The sequence below is a fragment of the Brienomyrus brachyistius genome, unplaced genomic scaffold, assembly GCF_023856365.1.
Source record: "Brienomyrus brachyistius isolate T26 unplaced genomic scaffold, BBRACH_0.4 scaffold38, whole genome shotgun sequence".
Classification (NCBI taxonomy): domain Eukaryota; kingdom Metazoa; phylum Chordata; class Actinopteri; order Osteoglossiformes; family Mormyridae; genus Brienomyrus; species Brienomyrus brachyistius.
Window position 1 is genome coordinate 360212 of NW_026042313.1, and position 17029 is coordinate 377240.

The 17029-nt window shown below is 60.9% G+C and overlaps 1 protein-coding gene across 1 annotated transcript; it reads right to left on the reverse strand.

The window, feature by feature from the left end:
* Window positions 1–9943: 9943 nt before the first annotated feature.
* On the reverse strand, window positions 9944–12005 carry LOC125722350 (uncharacterized). Its single transcript, XM_048998502.1, has 3 exons — window positions 11870–12005; window positions 10563–11330; window positions 9944–10023 (listed from the first exon to the last, which is right to left on the reverse strand). Exons 1-2 carry the CDS (start codon window positions 11955–11957, stop codon window positions 10585–10587), a joined length of 834 nt encoding a protein of 277 aa, XP_048854459.1. The 5' UTR covers window positions 11958–12005; the 3' UTR covers window positions 9944–10023; window positions 10563–10584.
* Window positions 12006–17029: the final 5024 nt, after the last annotated feature.

Consider the following 17029-nt stretch of genomic DNA (forward strand, 5'->3'; position numbering starts at 1 on the left):
CCGCCGGGACTTGACTTGGGGCCGCCTGCCCGCCGGGACTTGACTTGGGGCCGCCTGCCCGCCGGGACTTGACTTCTGGCAGCGTGCCCGCCGGGTGGAGCCGCTTGCCCGCCGGGACTTGACTTCTGGCAGCGTGCCCGCCGGGACTTGACTTCTGGCAGCCTGCCCGCCCGGGACTTGACTTCTGGCAGCCTGCCCGCCCGGGACTTGACTTCTGGCAGCCTGCCCGCCCGGGACTTGACTTCTGGCAGCCTGCCCGCCCGGGACTTGACTTGGGGCCGCCTGGCCGCCCGGGACTTGACTTGGGGCCGCCTGGCCGCCCGGGACTTGACTTGGGGCCGCCTGGCCGCCCGGGACTTGACTTGGGGCCGCCTGGCCGCCGGGACTTGACTTGGGGCCGCCTGGCCGCCGGGACTTGACTTGGGGCCGCCTGGCCGCCGGGACTTGACTTGGGGCCGCCTGCCCGCCGGGACTTGACTTGGGGCCGCCTGCCCGCCGGGAATTGACCTGGGGCCGCCTGCCTGCCGGGACTTGACTTCTGGCAGCAAGCCTGCCGGGTGGAGTCGCTTGCCCGCCGGGACGCGACTTGGGGCCGCCTGCCCGCCGGGACGCGACTTGGGGCCGCCTGCCCGCCGGGACGCGACTTGGGGCCGCCTGCCCGCCGGGACGCGACTTGGGGCCGCCTGCCCGCCGGGACGCGAGTTCTGCAGCGTGCCCGCCGGGACTTGACTTGGGGCCGCGTGCCCGCCGGGACTTGACTTGGGGCCGCGTGCCCGCCGGGACTTGACTTGGGGCCGCGTGCCCGCCGGGACTTGACTTGGGGCCGCCTGCCCGCCGGGACTTGACTTGGGGCCGCCTGCCCGCCGGGACTTGACTTGGGGTGGAGCCGCTTGCCTGCCGGGACTTGACTTCTGGCAGCATGCCCGCTGGGTGGAGCCGCTTGCTCGCCGTGACTTGACTTCTGGCAGCGCGCCCGCCGGGACTTGACCTCTGGCAGCGTGCCCGCCGGGACTTGACTTGGGGCCGCCTGCCCGCCGGGACTTGACTTCTGGCAGCGTGCCCGCCGGGTGGAGCCGCTTGCCCGCCGGGACTTGACTTGGGGCCGCCTGCCCGCCGGGACTTGACTTCTGGCAGCGTGCCCGCCGGGACTTGACTTGGGGCCGCCTGCCCGCCGGGACTTGACTTCTGGCAGCGTGCCCGCCGGGACTTGACTTGGGGCCGCCTGCCCGCCAGGACTTGACTTCTGGCATCGTGCCAGCCGGGTGGAGCCGCTTGCCCGCCGGGACTTGACTTCTGGCAGCGTGCCCGCCGGGACTTGACTTCTGGCAGCGTGCCCGCTGGGTGGAGACACCTGCCCGCCGGGACTTGACTTGGGGCCGCCTGCCCGCCGGGACTTGACTTCTGGCAGCGTGCCCGCCGGGACTTGACTTGGGGCCGCCTGCCCGCCAGGACTTGACTTCTGGCAGCGTGCCCGCTGGGTGGAGCCGCCTGCCCACCGGGACTTGACTTGGGGCCGCCTGCCCGCCGGGACTTGACTTCTGGCAGCGTGCCCGCCGGGACTTGACTTGGGGCCGCCTGCCCGCCGGGACTTGACTTGGGGCCGCCTGCCCGCCAGGACTTGACTTCTGGCAGCGTGCCCGCTGGGTGGAGCCGCCTGCCCACCGGGACTTGACTTGGGGCCGCCTGCCCGCCGGGACTTGACTTCTGGCAGCGTGCCCGCCGGGACTTGACTTGGGGCCGCCTGCCCGCCGGGACTTGACTTGGGGCCGCCTGCCCGCCGGGACTTGACTTCTGGCAGCGTGCCCGCCGGGTGGAGCCGCTTGCCCGCCGGGACTTGACTTCTGGCAGCGTGCCCGCCGGGACTTGACTTCTGGCAGCGTGCCCGCTGGGTGGAGCCACCTGCCCGCCGGGACTTGACTTGGGGCCGCCTGCCCGCCGGGACTTGACTTCTGGCAGCGTGCCCGCCGGGACTTGACTTGGGGCCGCCTGCCCGCCAGGACTTGACTTCTGGCAGCGTGCCCGCTGGGTGGAGCCGCCTGCCCGCCGGGACTTGACTTGGGGCCGCCTGCCCGCCGGGACTTGACTTGGGGCCGCCTGCCCGCCGGGACTTGACTTCTGGCAGCGTGCCCGCCGGGACTTGACTTGGGGCCGCCTGCCCGCCGGGACTTGACTTGGGGCCGCCTGCCCGCCGGGACTTGACTTCTGGCAGCGTGCCCGCCGGGTGGAGCCGCTTGCCCGCCGGGACTTGACTTGGGGCCGCCTGCCCGCCGGGACTTGACTTCTGGCAGCGTGCCCGCCGGGACTTGACCTGGGGCCGCCTGCCCGCCGGGACTTGACCTGGGGCCGCCTGCCCGCCGGGACTTGACCTGGGGCCGCCTGCCCGCCGGGACTTGACTTCTGGCAGCCTGCCCGCCGGGACGCGACTTGGGGCCGCCTGCCCGCCGGGACGCGACTTGGGGCCGCCTGCCCGCCGGGACGCGACTTGGGGCCGCCTGCCCGCCGGGACGCGACTTGGGGCCGCCTGCCCGCCGGGACGCGACTTGGGGCCGCCTGCCCGCCGGGACGCGACTTGGGGCCGCCTGCCCGCCGGGACGCGACTTGGGGCCGCCTGCCCGCCGGGACGCGACTTCTGGCAGCGTGCCCGCCGGGACTTTACTTGGGGCCGCCTGCCCGCCGGGACTTTACTTGGGGCCGCCTGCCTGCCGGGACTTTACTTGGGGCCGCCTGCCCGCCGGGACTTTACTTGGGGCCGCCTGCCCGCCGGGACTTGACTTCTGGCAGCGTGCCCGCCGGGTGGAGCCGCTTACCCGCCGGGACTTGGCTTCTGGCAGCGTGCCCGCCGGGACTTGACTTCTGGCAGCGTGCCCGCTGGATGGAGCCACCTGCCCGCCGGGACTTGACTTGGGGCCGCCTGCCCGCCGGGACTTGACTTCTGGCAGCGTGCCCGCCGGGACTTGACTTGGGGCCGCCTGCCCGCCAGGACTTGACTTCTGGCAGCGTGCCCGCTGGGTGGAGCCGCCTGCCCGCCGGGACGCGACTTGGGGCCGCCTGCCCGCCGGGACGCGACTTGGGGCCGCCTGCCCGCCGGGACGCGACTTGGGGCCGCCTGGCCGCCGGGACGCGACTTGGGGCCGCCTGGCCGCCGGGACGCGACTTGGGGCCGCCTGGCCCGCCGGGACGCGACTTCTGGCAGCGTGCCCCGCCGGGACGCGACTTCTGGCAGCGTGCCCGCCGGGACTTGACTTCTGGCAGCGTGCCCGCCGGGACTTGACTTCTGGCAGCGTGCCCGCCGGGACTTGACTTCTGGCAGCGTGCCCGCCGGGACTTGACTTCTGGCAGCGTGCCCGCCGGGACTTGACTTCTGGCAGCGTGCCCGCCGGGACTTGACTTCTGGCAGCGTGCCCGCCGGGACTTGACTTGGGGCCGCCTGCCCGCCGGGACTTTACTTGGGGTGGAGCCGCCTGCCCGCCGGGACGCGACTTGGGGCCGCCTGCCCGCCGGGACGCGACTTGGGGCCGCCTGCCCGCCGGGACGCGACTTGGGGCCGCCTGCCCGCCGGGACGCGACTTGGGGCCGCCTGCCCGCCGGGACGCGACTTGGGGCCGCCTGTCCGCCGGGACGCGACCTCTGGCAGCGTGCCCGCCGGGACTTGACTTGGGGCCGCCTGCCCGCCGGGACTTCACTTGGGGCCGCCTGCCCGCCGGGACTTGACTTCTGGCAGCGTGCCCGCCGGGACTTGACTTCTGGCAGCGTGCCCGCCGGGACTTGACTTGGGGCCGCCTGCCCGCCGGGACTTGACTTGGGGTGGAGCCGCTTGCCTGCCGGGACTTGACTTCTGGCAGCATGCCCGCTGGGTGGAGCCGCTTGCTCGCCGTGACTTGACTTCTGGCAGCGCGCCCGCCGGGACTTGACCTCTGGCAGCGTGCCCGCCGGGACTTGACTTGGGGCCGCCTGCCCGCCGGGACTTGACTTCTGGCAGCGTGCCCGCCGGGTGGAGCCGCTTGCCCGCCGGGACTTGACTTGGGGCCGCCTGCCCGCCGGGACTTGACTTCTGGCAGCGTGCCCGCCGGGACTTGACTTCTGGCAGCGTGCCCGCCGGGACTTGACTTCTGGCAGCGTGCCCGCTGGGTGGGGCCGCCTGCCCGCCGGGACGCGACTTGGGGCCGCCTGCCCGCCGGGACGCGACTTGGGGCCGCCTGCCCGCCGGGACGCGACTTGGGGCCGCCTGCCCGCCGGGACGCGACTTGGGGCCGCCTGCCCGACGGGACGCGACTTGGGGCCGCCTGCCCGCCGGGACGCGACTTGGGGCCGCCTGCCCGCCGGGACGCGACTTGGGGCCGCCTGCCCGCCGGGACGCGACTTGGGGCCGCCTGCCCGCCGGGACTTGACTTCTGGCAGCGTGCCCGCCGGGTGGAGCCGCTTACCCGCCGGGACTTGGCTTCTGGCAGCGTGCCCACCGGGACTTGACTTCTGGCAGCGTGCCCGCTGGGTGGAGCCACCTGCCCGCCGGGACTTGACTTGGGGCCGCCTGCCCGCCGGGACTTGACTTCTGGCAGCGTGCCCGCTGGGTGGAGCCGCCTGCCCACCGGGACTTGACTTGGGGCCGCCTGCCCGCCGGGACTTGACTTGGGGCCGCCTGCCCGCCGGGACTTGACTTGGGGCCGCCTGCCCGCCGGGACTTGACTTCTGGCAGCGTGCCCGCCGGGTGGAGCCGCTTGCCCGCCGGGACTTGACTTCTGGCAGCGTGCCCGCCGGGACTTGACTTCTGGCAGCCTGCCCGCCCGGGACTTGACTTCTGGCAGCCTGCCCGCCCGGGACTTGACTTCTGGCAGCCTGCCCGCCCGGGACTTGACTTCTGGCAGCCTGCCCGCCCGGGACTTGACTTGGGGCCGCCTGGCCGCCCGGGACTTGACTTGGGGCCGCCTGGCCGCCCGGGACTTGACTTGGGGCCGCCTGGCCGCCCGGGACTTGACTTGGGGCCGCCTGGCCGCCGGGACTTGACTTGGGGCCGCCTGGCCGCCGGGACTTGACTTGGGGCCGCCTGGCCGCCGGGACTTGACTTGGGGCCGCCTGCCCGCCGGGACTTGACTTGGGGCCGCCTGCCCGCCGGGAATTGACCTGGGGCCGCCTGCCTGCCGGGACTTGACTTCTGGCAGCAAGCCTGCCGGGTGGAGTCGCTTGCCCGCCGGGACGCGACTTGGGGCCGCCTGCCCGCCGGGACGCGACTTGGGGCCGCCTGCCCGCCGGGACGCGACTTGGGGCCGCCTGCCCGCCGGGACGCGACTTGGGGCCGCCTGCCCGCCGGGACGCGAGTTCTGCAGCGTGCCCGCCGGGACTTGACTTGGGGCCGCGTGCCCGCCGGGACTTGACTTGGGGCCGCGTGCCCGCCGGGACTTGACTTGGGGCCGCGTGCCCGCCGGGACTTGACTTGGGGCCGCGTGCCCGCCGGGACTTGACTTGGGGCCGCGTGCCCGCCGGGACTTGACTTGGGGCCGCCTGCCCGCCGGGACTTGACTTGGGGCCGCCTGCCCGCCGGGACTTGACTTGGGGCCGCCTGCCCGCCGGGACTTGACTTGGGGCCGCCTGCCCGCCGGGACTTGACTTCTGGCAGCGTGCCCGCCGGGACTTGACTTCTGGCAGCGTGCCCGCCGGGACTTGACTTCTGGCAGCGTGCCCGCCGGGACTTGACTTCTGGCAGCGTGCCCGCCGGGACTTGACTTCTGGCAGCGTGCCCGCCGGGACTTGACTTCTGCCAGCGTGCCCGCCGGGACTTTACTTGGGGCCGCCTGCCCGCCGGGACTTTACTTGGGGTGGAGCCGCCTGCCCGCCGGGACGCGACTTGGGGCCGCGGGGCCGCCTGCCCGCCGGGACGCGACTTGGGGCCGCCTGCCCGCCGGGAATTGACCTGGGGCCGCCTGCCTGCCGGGACTTGACTTCTGGCAGCAAGCCTGCCGGGTGGAGTCGCTTGCCCGCCGGGACGCGACTTGGGGCCGCCTGCCCGCCGGGACGCGACTTGGGGCCGCCTGCCCGCCGGGACGCGACTTGGGGCCGCCTGTCCGCCGGGACGCGACCTCTGGCAGCGTGCCCGCCGGGACTTGACTTGGGGCCGCCTGCCCGCCGGGACTTGACTTGGGGCCGCCTGCCCGCCGGGACTTGACTTCTGGCAGCGTGCCCGCCGGGACTTGACTTCTGGCAGCGTGCCCGCCGGGACTTGACTTCTGGCAGCCTGCCCGCCCGGGACTTGACTTCTGGCAGCCTGCCCGCCCGGGACTTGACTTCTGGCAGCCTGCCCGCCCGGGACTTGACTTCTGGCAGCCTGCCCGCCCGGGACTTGACTTCTGGCAGCCTGCCCGCCCGGGACTTGACTTGGGGCCGCCTGGCCGCCCGGGACTTGACTTGGGGCCGCCTGGCCGCCCGGGACTTGACTTGGGGCCGCCTGGCCGCCCGGGACTTGACTTGGGGCCGCCTGCCCGCCAGGACTTGACTTGGGGCCGCCTGCCCGCCGGGACTTGACTTGGGGTGGAGCCGCTTGCCTGCCGGGACTTGACTTCTGGCAGCATGCCCGCTGGGTGGAGCCGCTTGCTCGCCGTGACTTGACTTCTGGCAGCGCGCCCGCCGGGACTTGACCTCTGGCAGCGTGCCCGCCGGGACTTGACTTGGGGCCGCCTGCCCGCCGGGACTTGACTTCTGGCAGCGTGCCCGCCGGGTGGAGCCGCTTGCCCGCCGGGACTTGACTTGGGGCCGCCTGCCCGCCGGGACTTGACTTCTGGCAGCGTGCCCGCCGGGACTTGACTTGGGGCCGCCTGCCCGCCGGGACTTGACTTCTGGCAGCGTGCCCGCCGGGACTTGACTTGGGGCCGCCTGCCCGCCAGGACTTGACTTCTGGCAGCGTGCCAGCCGGGTGGAGCCGCTTGCCCGCCGGGACTTGACTTCTGGCAGCGTGCCCGCCGGGACTTGACTTCTGGCAGCGTGCCCGCTGGGTGGAGACACCTGCCCGCCGGGACTTGACTTGGGGCCGCCTGCCCGCCGGGACTTGACTTCTGGCAGCGTGCCCGCCGGGACTTGACTTGGGGCCGCCTGCCCGCCAGGACTTGACTTCTGGCAGCGTGCCCGCTGGGTGGAGCCGCCTGCCCACCGGGACTTGACTTGGGGCCGCCTGCCCGCCGGGACTTGACTTCTGGCAGCGTGCCCGCCGGGACTTGACTTGGGGCCGCCTGCCCGCCGGGACTTGACTTGGGGCCGCCTGCCCGCCAGGACTTGACTTCTGGCAGCGTGCCCGCTGGGTGGAGCCGCCTGCCCACCGGGACTTGACTTGGGGCCGCCTGCCCGCCGGGACTTGACTTCTGGCAGCGTGCCCGCCGGGACTTGACTTGGGGCCGCCTGCCCGCCGGGACTTGACTTGGGGCCGCCTGCCCGCCGGGACTTGACTTCTGGCAGCGTGCCCGCCGGGTGGAGCCGCTTGCCCGCCGGGACTTGACTTCTGGCAGCGTGCCCGCCGGGACTTGACTTCTGGCAGCGTGCCCGCTGGGTGGAGCCACCTGCCCGCCGGGACTTGACTTGGGGCCGCCTGCCCGCCGGGACTTGACTTCTGGCAGCGTGCCCGCCGGGACTTGACTTGGGGCCGCCTGCCCGCCAGGACTTGACTTCTGGCAGCGTGCCCGCTGGGTGGAGCCGCCTGCCCGCCGGGACTTGACTTGGGGCCGCCTGCCCGCCGGGACTTGACTTGGGGCCGCCTGCCCGCCGGGACTTGACTTCTGGCAGCGTGCCCGCCGGGACTTGACTTGGGGCCGCCTGCCCGCCGGGACTTGACTTGGGGCCGCCTGCCCGCCGGGACTTGACTTCTGGCAGCGTGCCCGCCGGGTGGAGCCGCTTGCCCGCCGGGACTTGACTTGGGGCCGCCTGCCCGCCGGGACTTGACTTCTGGCAGCGTGCCCGCCGGGATTTGACCTGGGGCCGCCTGCCCGCCGGGACTTGACCTGGGGCCGCCTGCCCGCCGGGACTTGACCTGGGGCCGCCTGCCCGCCGGGACTTGACTTCTGGCAGCCTGCCCGCCGGGACGCGACTTGGGGCCGCCTGCCCGCCGGGACGCGACTTGGGGCCGCCTGCCCGCCGGGACGCGACTTGGGGCCGCCTGCCCGCCGGGACGCGACTTGGGGCCGCCTGCCCGCCGGGACGCGACTTGGGGCCGCCTGCCCGCCGGGACGCGACTTCTGGCAGCGTGCCCGCCGGGACTTTACTTGGGGCCGCCTGCCCGCCGGGACTTTACTTGGGGCCGCCTGCCTGCCGGGACTTTACTTGGGGCCGCCTGCCCGCCGGGACTTTACTTGGGGCCGCCTGCCCGCCGGGACTTGACTTCTGGCAGCGTGCCCGCCGGGTGGAGCCGCTTACCCGCCGGGACTTGGCTTCTGGCAGCGTGCCCGCCGGGACTTGACTTCTGGCAGCGTGCCCGCTGGATGGAGCCACCTGCCCGCCGGGACTTGACTTGGGGCCGCCTGCCCGCCGGGACTTGACTTCTGGCAGCGTGCCCGCCGGGACTTGACTTGGGGCCGCCTGCCCGCCAGGACTTGACTTCTGGCAGCGTGCCCGCTGGGTGGAGCCGCCTGCCCACCGGGACTTGACTTGGGGCCGCCTGCCCGCCGGGACTTGACTTCTGGCAGCGTGCCCGCCGGGACTTGACTTGGGGCCGCCTGCCCGCCGGGACTTGACTTGGGGCCGCCTGCCCGCCGGGACTTGACTTCTGGCAGCGTGCCCGCCGGGACTTGACTTGGGGCCGCCTGCCCGCCGGGACTTGACTTCTGGCAGCGTGCCCGCCGGGACTTGACTTGGGGCCGCCTGCCCGCCAGGACTTGACTTCTGGCAGCGTGCCCGCCGGGTGGAGCCGCTTGCCCGCCGGGACTTGACTTCTGGCAGCGTGCCCGCCGGGACTTGACTTCTGGCAGCGTGCCCGCTGGGTGGAGACACCTGCCCGCCGGGACTTGACTTGGGGCCGCCTGCCCGCCGGGACTTGACTTCTGGCAGCGTGCCCGCCGGGACTTGACTTGGGGCCGCCTGCCCGCCAGGACTTGACTTCTGGCAGCGTGCCCGCTGGGTGGAGCCGCCTGCCCACCGGGACTTGACTTGGGGCCGCCTGCCCGCCGGGACTTGACTTCTGGCAGCGTGCCCGCCGGGACTTGACTTGGGGCCGCCTGCCCGCCGGGACTTGACTTGGGGCCGCCTGCCCGCCAGGACTTGACTTCTGGCAGCGTGCCCGCTGGGTGGAGCCGCCTGCCCACCGGGACTTGACTTGGGGCCGCCTGCCCGCCGGGACTTGACTTCTGGCAGCGTGCCCGCCGGGACTTGACTTGGGGCCGCCTGCCCGCCGGGACTTGACTTGGGGCCGCCTGCCCGCCGGGACTTGACTTCTGGCAGCGTGCCCGCCGGGACTTGACTTGGGGCCGCCTGCCCGCCGGGACTTGACTTCTGGCAGCGTGCCCGCCGGGTGGAGCCGCTTGCCCGCCGGGACTTGACTTCTGGCAGCGTGCCCGCCGGGACTTGACTTCTGGCAGCGTGCCCGCTGGGTGGAGCCACCTGCCCGCCGGGACTTGACTTGGGGCCGCCTGCCCGCCAGGACTTGACTTCTGGCAGCGTGCCCGCTGGGTGGAGCCGCCTGCCCGCCGGGACTTGACTTGGGGCCGCCTGCCCGCCGGGACTTGACTTCTGGCAGCGTGACCGCCGGGACTTGACCTGGGGCCGCCTGCCCGCCGGGACTTGACCTGGGGCCGCCTGCCCGCCGGGACTTGACCTGGGGCCGCCTGCCCGCCGGGACTTGACCTGGGGCCGCCTGCCCGCCGGGACGCGACTTGGGGCCGCCTGCCCGCCGGGACGCGACTTGGGGCCGCCTTCCCGCCGGGACGCGACTTGGGGCCGCCTGCCCGCCGGGACGCGACTTGGGGCCGCCTGCCCGCCGGGACGCGACTTTGGGCCGCCTGCCCGCCGGGACGCGACTTTGGGCCGCCTGCCCGCCGGGACGCGACTTGGGGCTGCCTGCGAAGTAGAAGTCAGGGTTAGTAATTGGGCTTTTTCCACTAAGCCCAACTTACTGCAAACACCACACTATGTTAAATATGTCTGCATTATGTTTGCCATTTAATATCCATAAACTTTTGCAGTTAGTGACAATGACTCATTCACTACCAAAGAGTACAGAGATTGAGTAGAGTGAGGGACTTGGGGAGTATTACAGAAGAATAAAAGCTCAATCACTAAGAACTAACCAAGACCAGCCTTAACTCTCTAAGCACTTTGGAGACTGATATAAATGGTAAATATGTGATGCGAGTACCAGGTACTCATTCAATACTCAGTCATGCAGAAATATAGTATAAAGTTATAATTATGGGGACACGGGGCCGTCTCCTTCAGATGACAATGCCCCAAACTCTTTCATACTTAAAGAATGCTTACAGTTATTACTTTGTAAGGACGCACAAAACTCCAGTTCAGCAAACGTATACAATATATACCGCAGCAACTACTATTTGGTCATTTATCAAGTAACTGACTAAATTGTAAATGTAACTCACAGTGTAAAAACGTGGAATACAATCATAAGCGCATGGGCCTCTTGCGTGGCGGAGGTGAGCTGGAGCCACTGTTGTCGTCGGGCTTGGCCTTACGCTTCCTCTGACTGGTGCCAGCGGGCCTGTGAGGAGGCCTCTCCTCCCGCCTCACATTCCATGTCCGCAGAGAACTGCGGACATGCACGCAGACATGCACGGACATGACCATGGTGTGATCATCAGCGTAGTCCGTGATGCTCCAAAATCCCTGAGGAAGGCTGAGCTCATCCAGCTTGCGCAGAAAGGTCTGGCCTTCAATCTCAACCTGCTGCCACGTGCTGTTAGGGCCCGCGGGGATCCAGAAGGTGGAGCTGGAGGATTCACCATGTTCTGGCTCAACCTCAGAAGCCACAGATAAGGGCTCATCTTCACCCCAGGCCAAGGGATGAGCCTCGAGGAGTCCATCAGCATCCTCAGTCGTGGATGCTGGAGCTGCAGGGGAAGCCTCCCTTGCAGAGCTGGGTGACGGCAGCCCCTGTCCGTAATGGGCATTCTCCTCAGCTGGTGACTCTCCATTCCCATGCTGGATACCAGTCTCTGCACCATGATGTACTACTTCCAGCCGTGCAGGTGCTATGCGCAATAGACTGGGATCCAACTGCTCCCCAGTGAGTCGCCAATAAAATGAAGGGACACTGAGGGCCAGAGACTGGAAGTTCTCCATTGTCAGTGAGCTGCTCTCGAAGTTCACGACCAGAATGGAGATGAACTTATCCTCCACAAACTCATGAACTGCGACAAAATGGAACACAGATATATATATATAAGAACATGGGCTCTGACAATAACGGGATAAACACTGTACTACAAAATAAGTTTAAAATGAGTCTACGGGCTTCCGATTGTCGGATAAATAAAATTGTGAGAATTACCCATAAAGCTAAAAAGACAACATCCATGAATACGCTTACTCTCACAAATATCCAAGTGAATTAATATTAAATGAAACACATTTATTCCTGCACTTTTGGCACTTTTTATTTTTTTTATTATTTAAACACGGTGAAGGGGAGTATACCGAACAGCATTTCCTATCGCATCGTTACATTTTCTCATATTAAAACTTCAGTGCATCCCTTTGCAGTACAAAATACATTGGTTTCTGTAGATAAAAGTTGAACTATTCAACCGGTCTGTGATTTTACCTCGAAACTCAAAGGTTTTACTTATCAGCTACTTATCAACTAACAAGTATTAGGCCAATGCAGACGTTCATTTCGTTTGTCACATACCGGTGGCTACAACTTTATTATCATTTAATTATTAATTACCTTCTGGATCCATGTTCTCCAGGTTCAATGAGCGATGGATTCGAAATGTCATCGCGTAACACTCCTTTACTTCAATTAGCTCTGCCATTTCGCCAAGTGCAAGTATTTGAGCATCCAGAAAGTTTAACGTTTTTGTTTTGTTTTATTTCAAACTGCCTTCGTTGGCCGGAAACCGTAAATATTCTAAACTCTGCGCTAAGCCACATTCGGACGGCGTTAGTTTTATAGATTCTGATGGGATAAGGTACGTGCGTAATTTCTCCAAATTACCACACAGTAGAGAGTTCATGCCGACAGGATCTTATTGTCTACGAAGTAAGTTCAATGCAAGCATAACATGCACAAGCAAGACGAAGCATGGCGACTGGGAAAAAAATTGTTGCACAATTACTTCAAAATGAGTGTAGCAGGGGGATATTTTGGTGTTTATTTTGTCACTTCCATTCTCCTGCTGGTTAATTAGTTAGGCATTTGTCTGTTTTCCTGTTCTTCTCTCACGGATGTATATATATGTGTGTGTATATATATATATGTGTACTACACTCGCGTTTGAAAGTAGCGAAGGCTGTTTTGATTGACCCTTATTCTTGACCAGCGTTCCGCGGTGTAGTGTGTTTGCTGACGGAGAGGGGGCGTAGATTACTGAAGCGGCGTCCACCGAACGCTGGCTACAGAAATCGCAACAGGTATGTTTACCTATGTAGGTTAAACTATTCCGTACTGACGCAACCAAAACTAGTGAGCAAGTGATGTTATGTTTAGAGGTATGTGCCCATTGTTCACGGGGGGGAAGGTGAGGACTTTACATTGTCTTTTCTTTTTTTCCCGTGTTTCTTTAGTGTTTTGTGTCGTGCGCTAGCTGCTCTCTATAGTATATGTCTGCGTGATGTTTGCGGTTTGAAATTTTATAGTATCGTTGCATTTGTTTGGCCCTCCAGCCTGTGGGCTGTATGTTATAAGCACTAGGGTTGTTGTGAGCGACGGGTTGGGGGGTTTTCCTTTTTGTTTGTCTCTCTCCCCTCCCTCTCACTTAGCTAGTTGCGGTTGTGCTAAGGCTGTTTAATCGCAGGGTGTCTTCAACGCTAAATTCCCTGAATGGTGAGTTTGATGTGCGGTGAAGCTTGAGGCCAGTTTCTTTTTAATATTCACTATTGTGGTTATTATCGTATGAGGTTGCAGCGCATGGGGTTTTATTTATTTTAATTTTTTTTGCGTGGTGCGGTCTGAGCGCCTGCATTCGTTCACGTGCGGTATTGTTTCATCTTAGCGGTTGAACTGGCTTGGACCTGGTAGCTTGGCAAGTCCCTTGTATGTTTGTTTTGCTTAATGCATTTGATTTGCTGAATGACTAACCTGTCTGATCTTCTTTTAAATGTGTTTTATAAAATAAAACCTGTGTAATTCAATTTTAAGGGCCTAATTCCCCCTTGTTGTGATATACCACATTTAATTGTAGTTTAAGGGGTGGTGTGGCCGGCTGTACAAGAGGGTGCTACATTAGTAACACAAAATTGGACCTAATATGCTTTAGTTTGACATGGGATCAAAATTTAGAGTAAACTAATACATGTAATAGCGGGCATGCAAAAGATCAATGGCAGAACGGAGGCTCTGAACCCAGTCTAGATTAAAACGGAATTAACCATCTCACTCAATATAATATTGGGATGAGTTATTCTCTTCAGAGGCCTCCATGGAATAGTGCATCCGTCTCCTCACTCATGTTTAGACAGACGTATCATAAGGCACCAGGGCAACAACAGTCAGAACAACAGCATCAATTTCACAGCTAGTTTTAAATATTGCTTTAACTCGGAGTGATTACAGGAAATAAGTGAACTGCGTAATATTAATGAAATTATTAAAATGTGCAGAGTAATAGACATATATATCAGTCAGATATTGTGCTTTTTTAAAGAGCAGAAGGGATACATTAAATCACAATTATATTGCCCATACTGTATATATTTTAAAATTTTTCCCCTCAATGTTATAAATATTTGGCCCCCTGATATATAATCAGTGTAAGCACATGAACACGTTGGCTGGTTATCTTATTCATTCAGCATCAGCCCAACAAGTAGAGAATTCAGCACCACGGACAGTGACATGTGTTACTGTGACATTAGATCCCTTAATTGGCTATAAATATTTTTCAAGAAATAATTAAATGGTTCTTTTGTAGAAATTTCCAACCAGAGACTGGGTTCCTATATGAAGAGAATTTTATTTTTATTCAGACAAAGAAACTACAGAAAACTAGCTCTGCATGTGATCTCCCCTTTACTCTTTAAGCACTGTAACGTACTGTAAAGTGAAAAACAAGTTTTAAAACTAGCTGTGATAATAACTAGCTGTGATAACTAGCCTAATAAATATGACAATAAATCTTGAACCAGTTAGAATGACCTTTATTCAGCTGTTTTAGGTGAACCCCATGATGTCCTGTAATAAAGCTGTTCAAAGTAAAGGTTGTGATGAGATATTCCTCTTGTTTCTCCTTCTTATGCGTAAAAACATTCAGGAAGGAATCTGAATATCTGATTGATTACTTTTGCTATTGTTAATTTTTACAGTCTTCATAACTACATCAGCAACATCGTTTAATTTCACTGTTTGTACGTAGGAGCTGCACAGTGGTTAGGCCTGTTGCCTGACACATCTGGGAGGAAGGTTCAAGTCACATTTGTCGATCTTGCATGTTCTCCAGGTGTCATGGGGTTTCTTCCGGTTTCCCCACACAGTCTAAAAATATTCCAAGGTTAACTGGAGTTGCCAAATTGCCCATGTCTGAGTGGTGTGTGTGCCCTGTAACAGGTTGGCACCCGGTCCTGGGTTATTCCCTGCTTTGTGCCCATATCATCCAGGATAGGCTCCAGATGCCCTGTGACCCTGCAAAGGAAGGTGGCCAGAGCTTTGTGGAAGTTACAGGATCCCTGTGGATCTTTGAAAAGTATCAAAAAGTCTGTCCCCCCCCCCCCCCCCCCTTTTTTTTTTAACCAGCGCACGTCACTGCCTATAGCACAGGGGGCAGTGTGTACCCGATAGGCCTATATGCACGCCATAGAAATAGAAGAAATAGTGCTGCATGTGCGTAGCTGGTGTGTAGCAGGGTGACTGGTTTCCCTTAAAATGGTAGAATGGGTAAATGCAAATGATGAGAAGTACTGTGGCTGGTTGAAAAAGACGACTAATGTCTACAAAGCGCGATACAACCTTTGTAAAAAAGGTTAGGGTTAGGGTTAGCATATTTTAAAGATTTTATTGCTGCTTCATGGCTTTTCTTGCAAAAAAATAGTTCATTGAGGAAATAGAATGTTTAAGTGTTGTGTAGCAACATGTACAGCTGGTCCTGCATCACTCTGTCGGGGCTTATTCCACGAGAATGACCGCCTCACTGAACAATATCCCTTACATACGATTGTTTCATTAGCAAGTCTTCTGTACTAGTGTATGCTTATGTCCTTGCACTCCTTATGTTGCGTGAACTTAATATATGAAAACTATTTGACTGCAATATCTCAGTAAAGTGCTATGAATATCTAACTGTTTTTACAAATTTTTTTTCTCCAGTAATTTCAGGAGTGTACAAAGGAGCTCAATGTAAAACATTTGCTCTCCTTGTCGGTGGATGGACCTGCGGTCATTTGGATGTTTGTAGAGCTCTTGCAAAAAGACCATGGTGAGCAATTTGCTGGGACCCAGTGGGTAATTGTAGGAAGCTCTGGCCTACATACCCTTCACAACTCATTCAAGACTGGTTTTGAAGTGTGGATGGTGGAGAAAGTTCTCAAAGCCCTACATTTTATTTTCCACTCTGCACCAGCCAGAAGAGAGGACTTCACAGCTGCAACATCATCCTCAAGATTCCTTCTACCTTTCTGTGGGCAGCGGTGGCTCGAACATTTGCCAGCTGTCGAACGAGCATTGGAAGTCTGGCCCTCTGTTGTGAAATATGTGGACCTTGTGAAGTCAGAAAAGGTGAAAAACCCAGGGACATCTTCTTTTGACTGCATTTCTGAAGCCCAAATGGATCCCCTTCTTCTGGCCAAACTACATCTGGTAGCTACACAAAGATTCTGGAAATTTGACAAACCATCTTTTTGTCAGAGACAGTCAGGAGCCAAAGGCAGTGGAAGTGACCTTGGTGTCCTTCAGATTAAAAAAAACTTGTTTTTTGAACCAGATTGTGCTCTTGAAAATCTGCAAAAAGGCCTTGGATAAATGCCCTCTGAAGTACTCGATTGTACATGAGATGACGTGCTTGGACCCAAACAAAATGCACACCAGCCAGATAACTGCCAGCAGAAAAGGAGAAATCTCATGCAGAAGTTTGCGCAGGAGAATCGGTTGGCAGGCAGGATATCTGCTGGTAAATCATAGGAATTAGAATTGGATAGTTCAGAATATTATTGTTAAATTATGCTTTTCTTTTTTCACATCTAACTGAATAGTGTTAACACGTAGATTTTAGCAGTATTTAGAAGACCGACTCTTGGTGTTTGAAAAGAAGCATCAGCCCAGTTAACATATTTTCTTTGAGCCTAGAGATATCTCAAGATTAAATTAAAATGATTGCACATTTATGGTATCATAGGAAAATTGGGTTATAAATCACTTTCCTATTCTACATGTGATTCTGTGTATTGACATTGTTGATCTGCATCTAATCTACTGTAATTACAGGTGATGCAATATCCCAGCAGTCTGATAATCACCTGCACAATGAGGCAAAAGGCTTGGATTTTATATCCTTCATTCCTTCAGCACCATCCAAAGTTGATGTCTTTTTCCATCAAAAAGTTAGTGGGCCTTATCCTGACCTCTGGATGTTCTGCAAGAACTTGCTGCTACTGTCCTATGGGCAAGCCGAAGTGGAACGAGGGTTTTCCACAAATAGAGGTGGAGACCTGCAACTTATCAGAGGAAACAGTTGTTGCACAGAGGCTTATATGCGACCATGTCAGAGTGTGTGGGGGAGCAACCAAAGCGCCTCTGACCAAAGGTGAAAGATGAGCAAAAAGCAAAAAAGAAAACTTGAGGAACTCAAGAGGAAGAGAGTCTCACTGGAAAGTGTATGTGAGAGTTTACAAAAGGATGCTGAGCACATGGCAGAGGAAGCAGAGAGTGCAGCTGGAACCAAAAGGGCAACATTACTTA

What these genes read in the sequence shown, in the direction of transcription:
- LOC125722350 (XM_048998502.1), bottom strand. Translation starts at nt 11,957, where the DNA reads ATGGCAGAGCTAATTGAAGTAAAGGAGTGTTACGCGATGACATTTCGA. An exon ending in GGAGAACATGGATCCAGAAG is followed by an intron (nt 11,331 to 11,869) that starts GTAATTAATAAT and finishes ATTTTGTCGCAG; the next exon opens with TTCATGAGTTTGTGGAGGAT.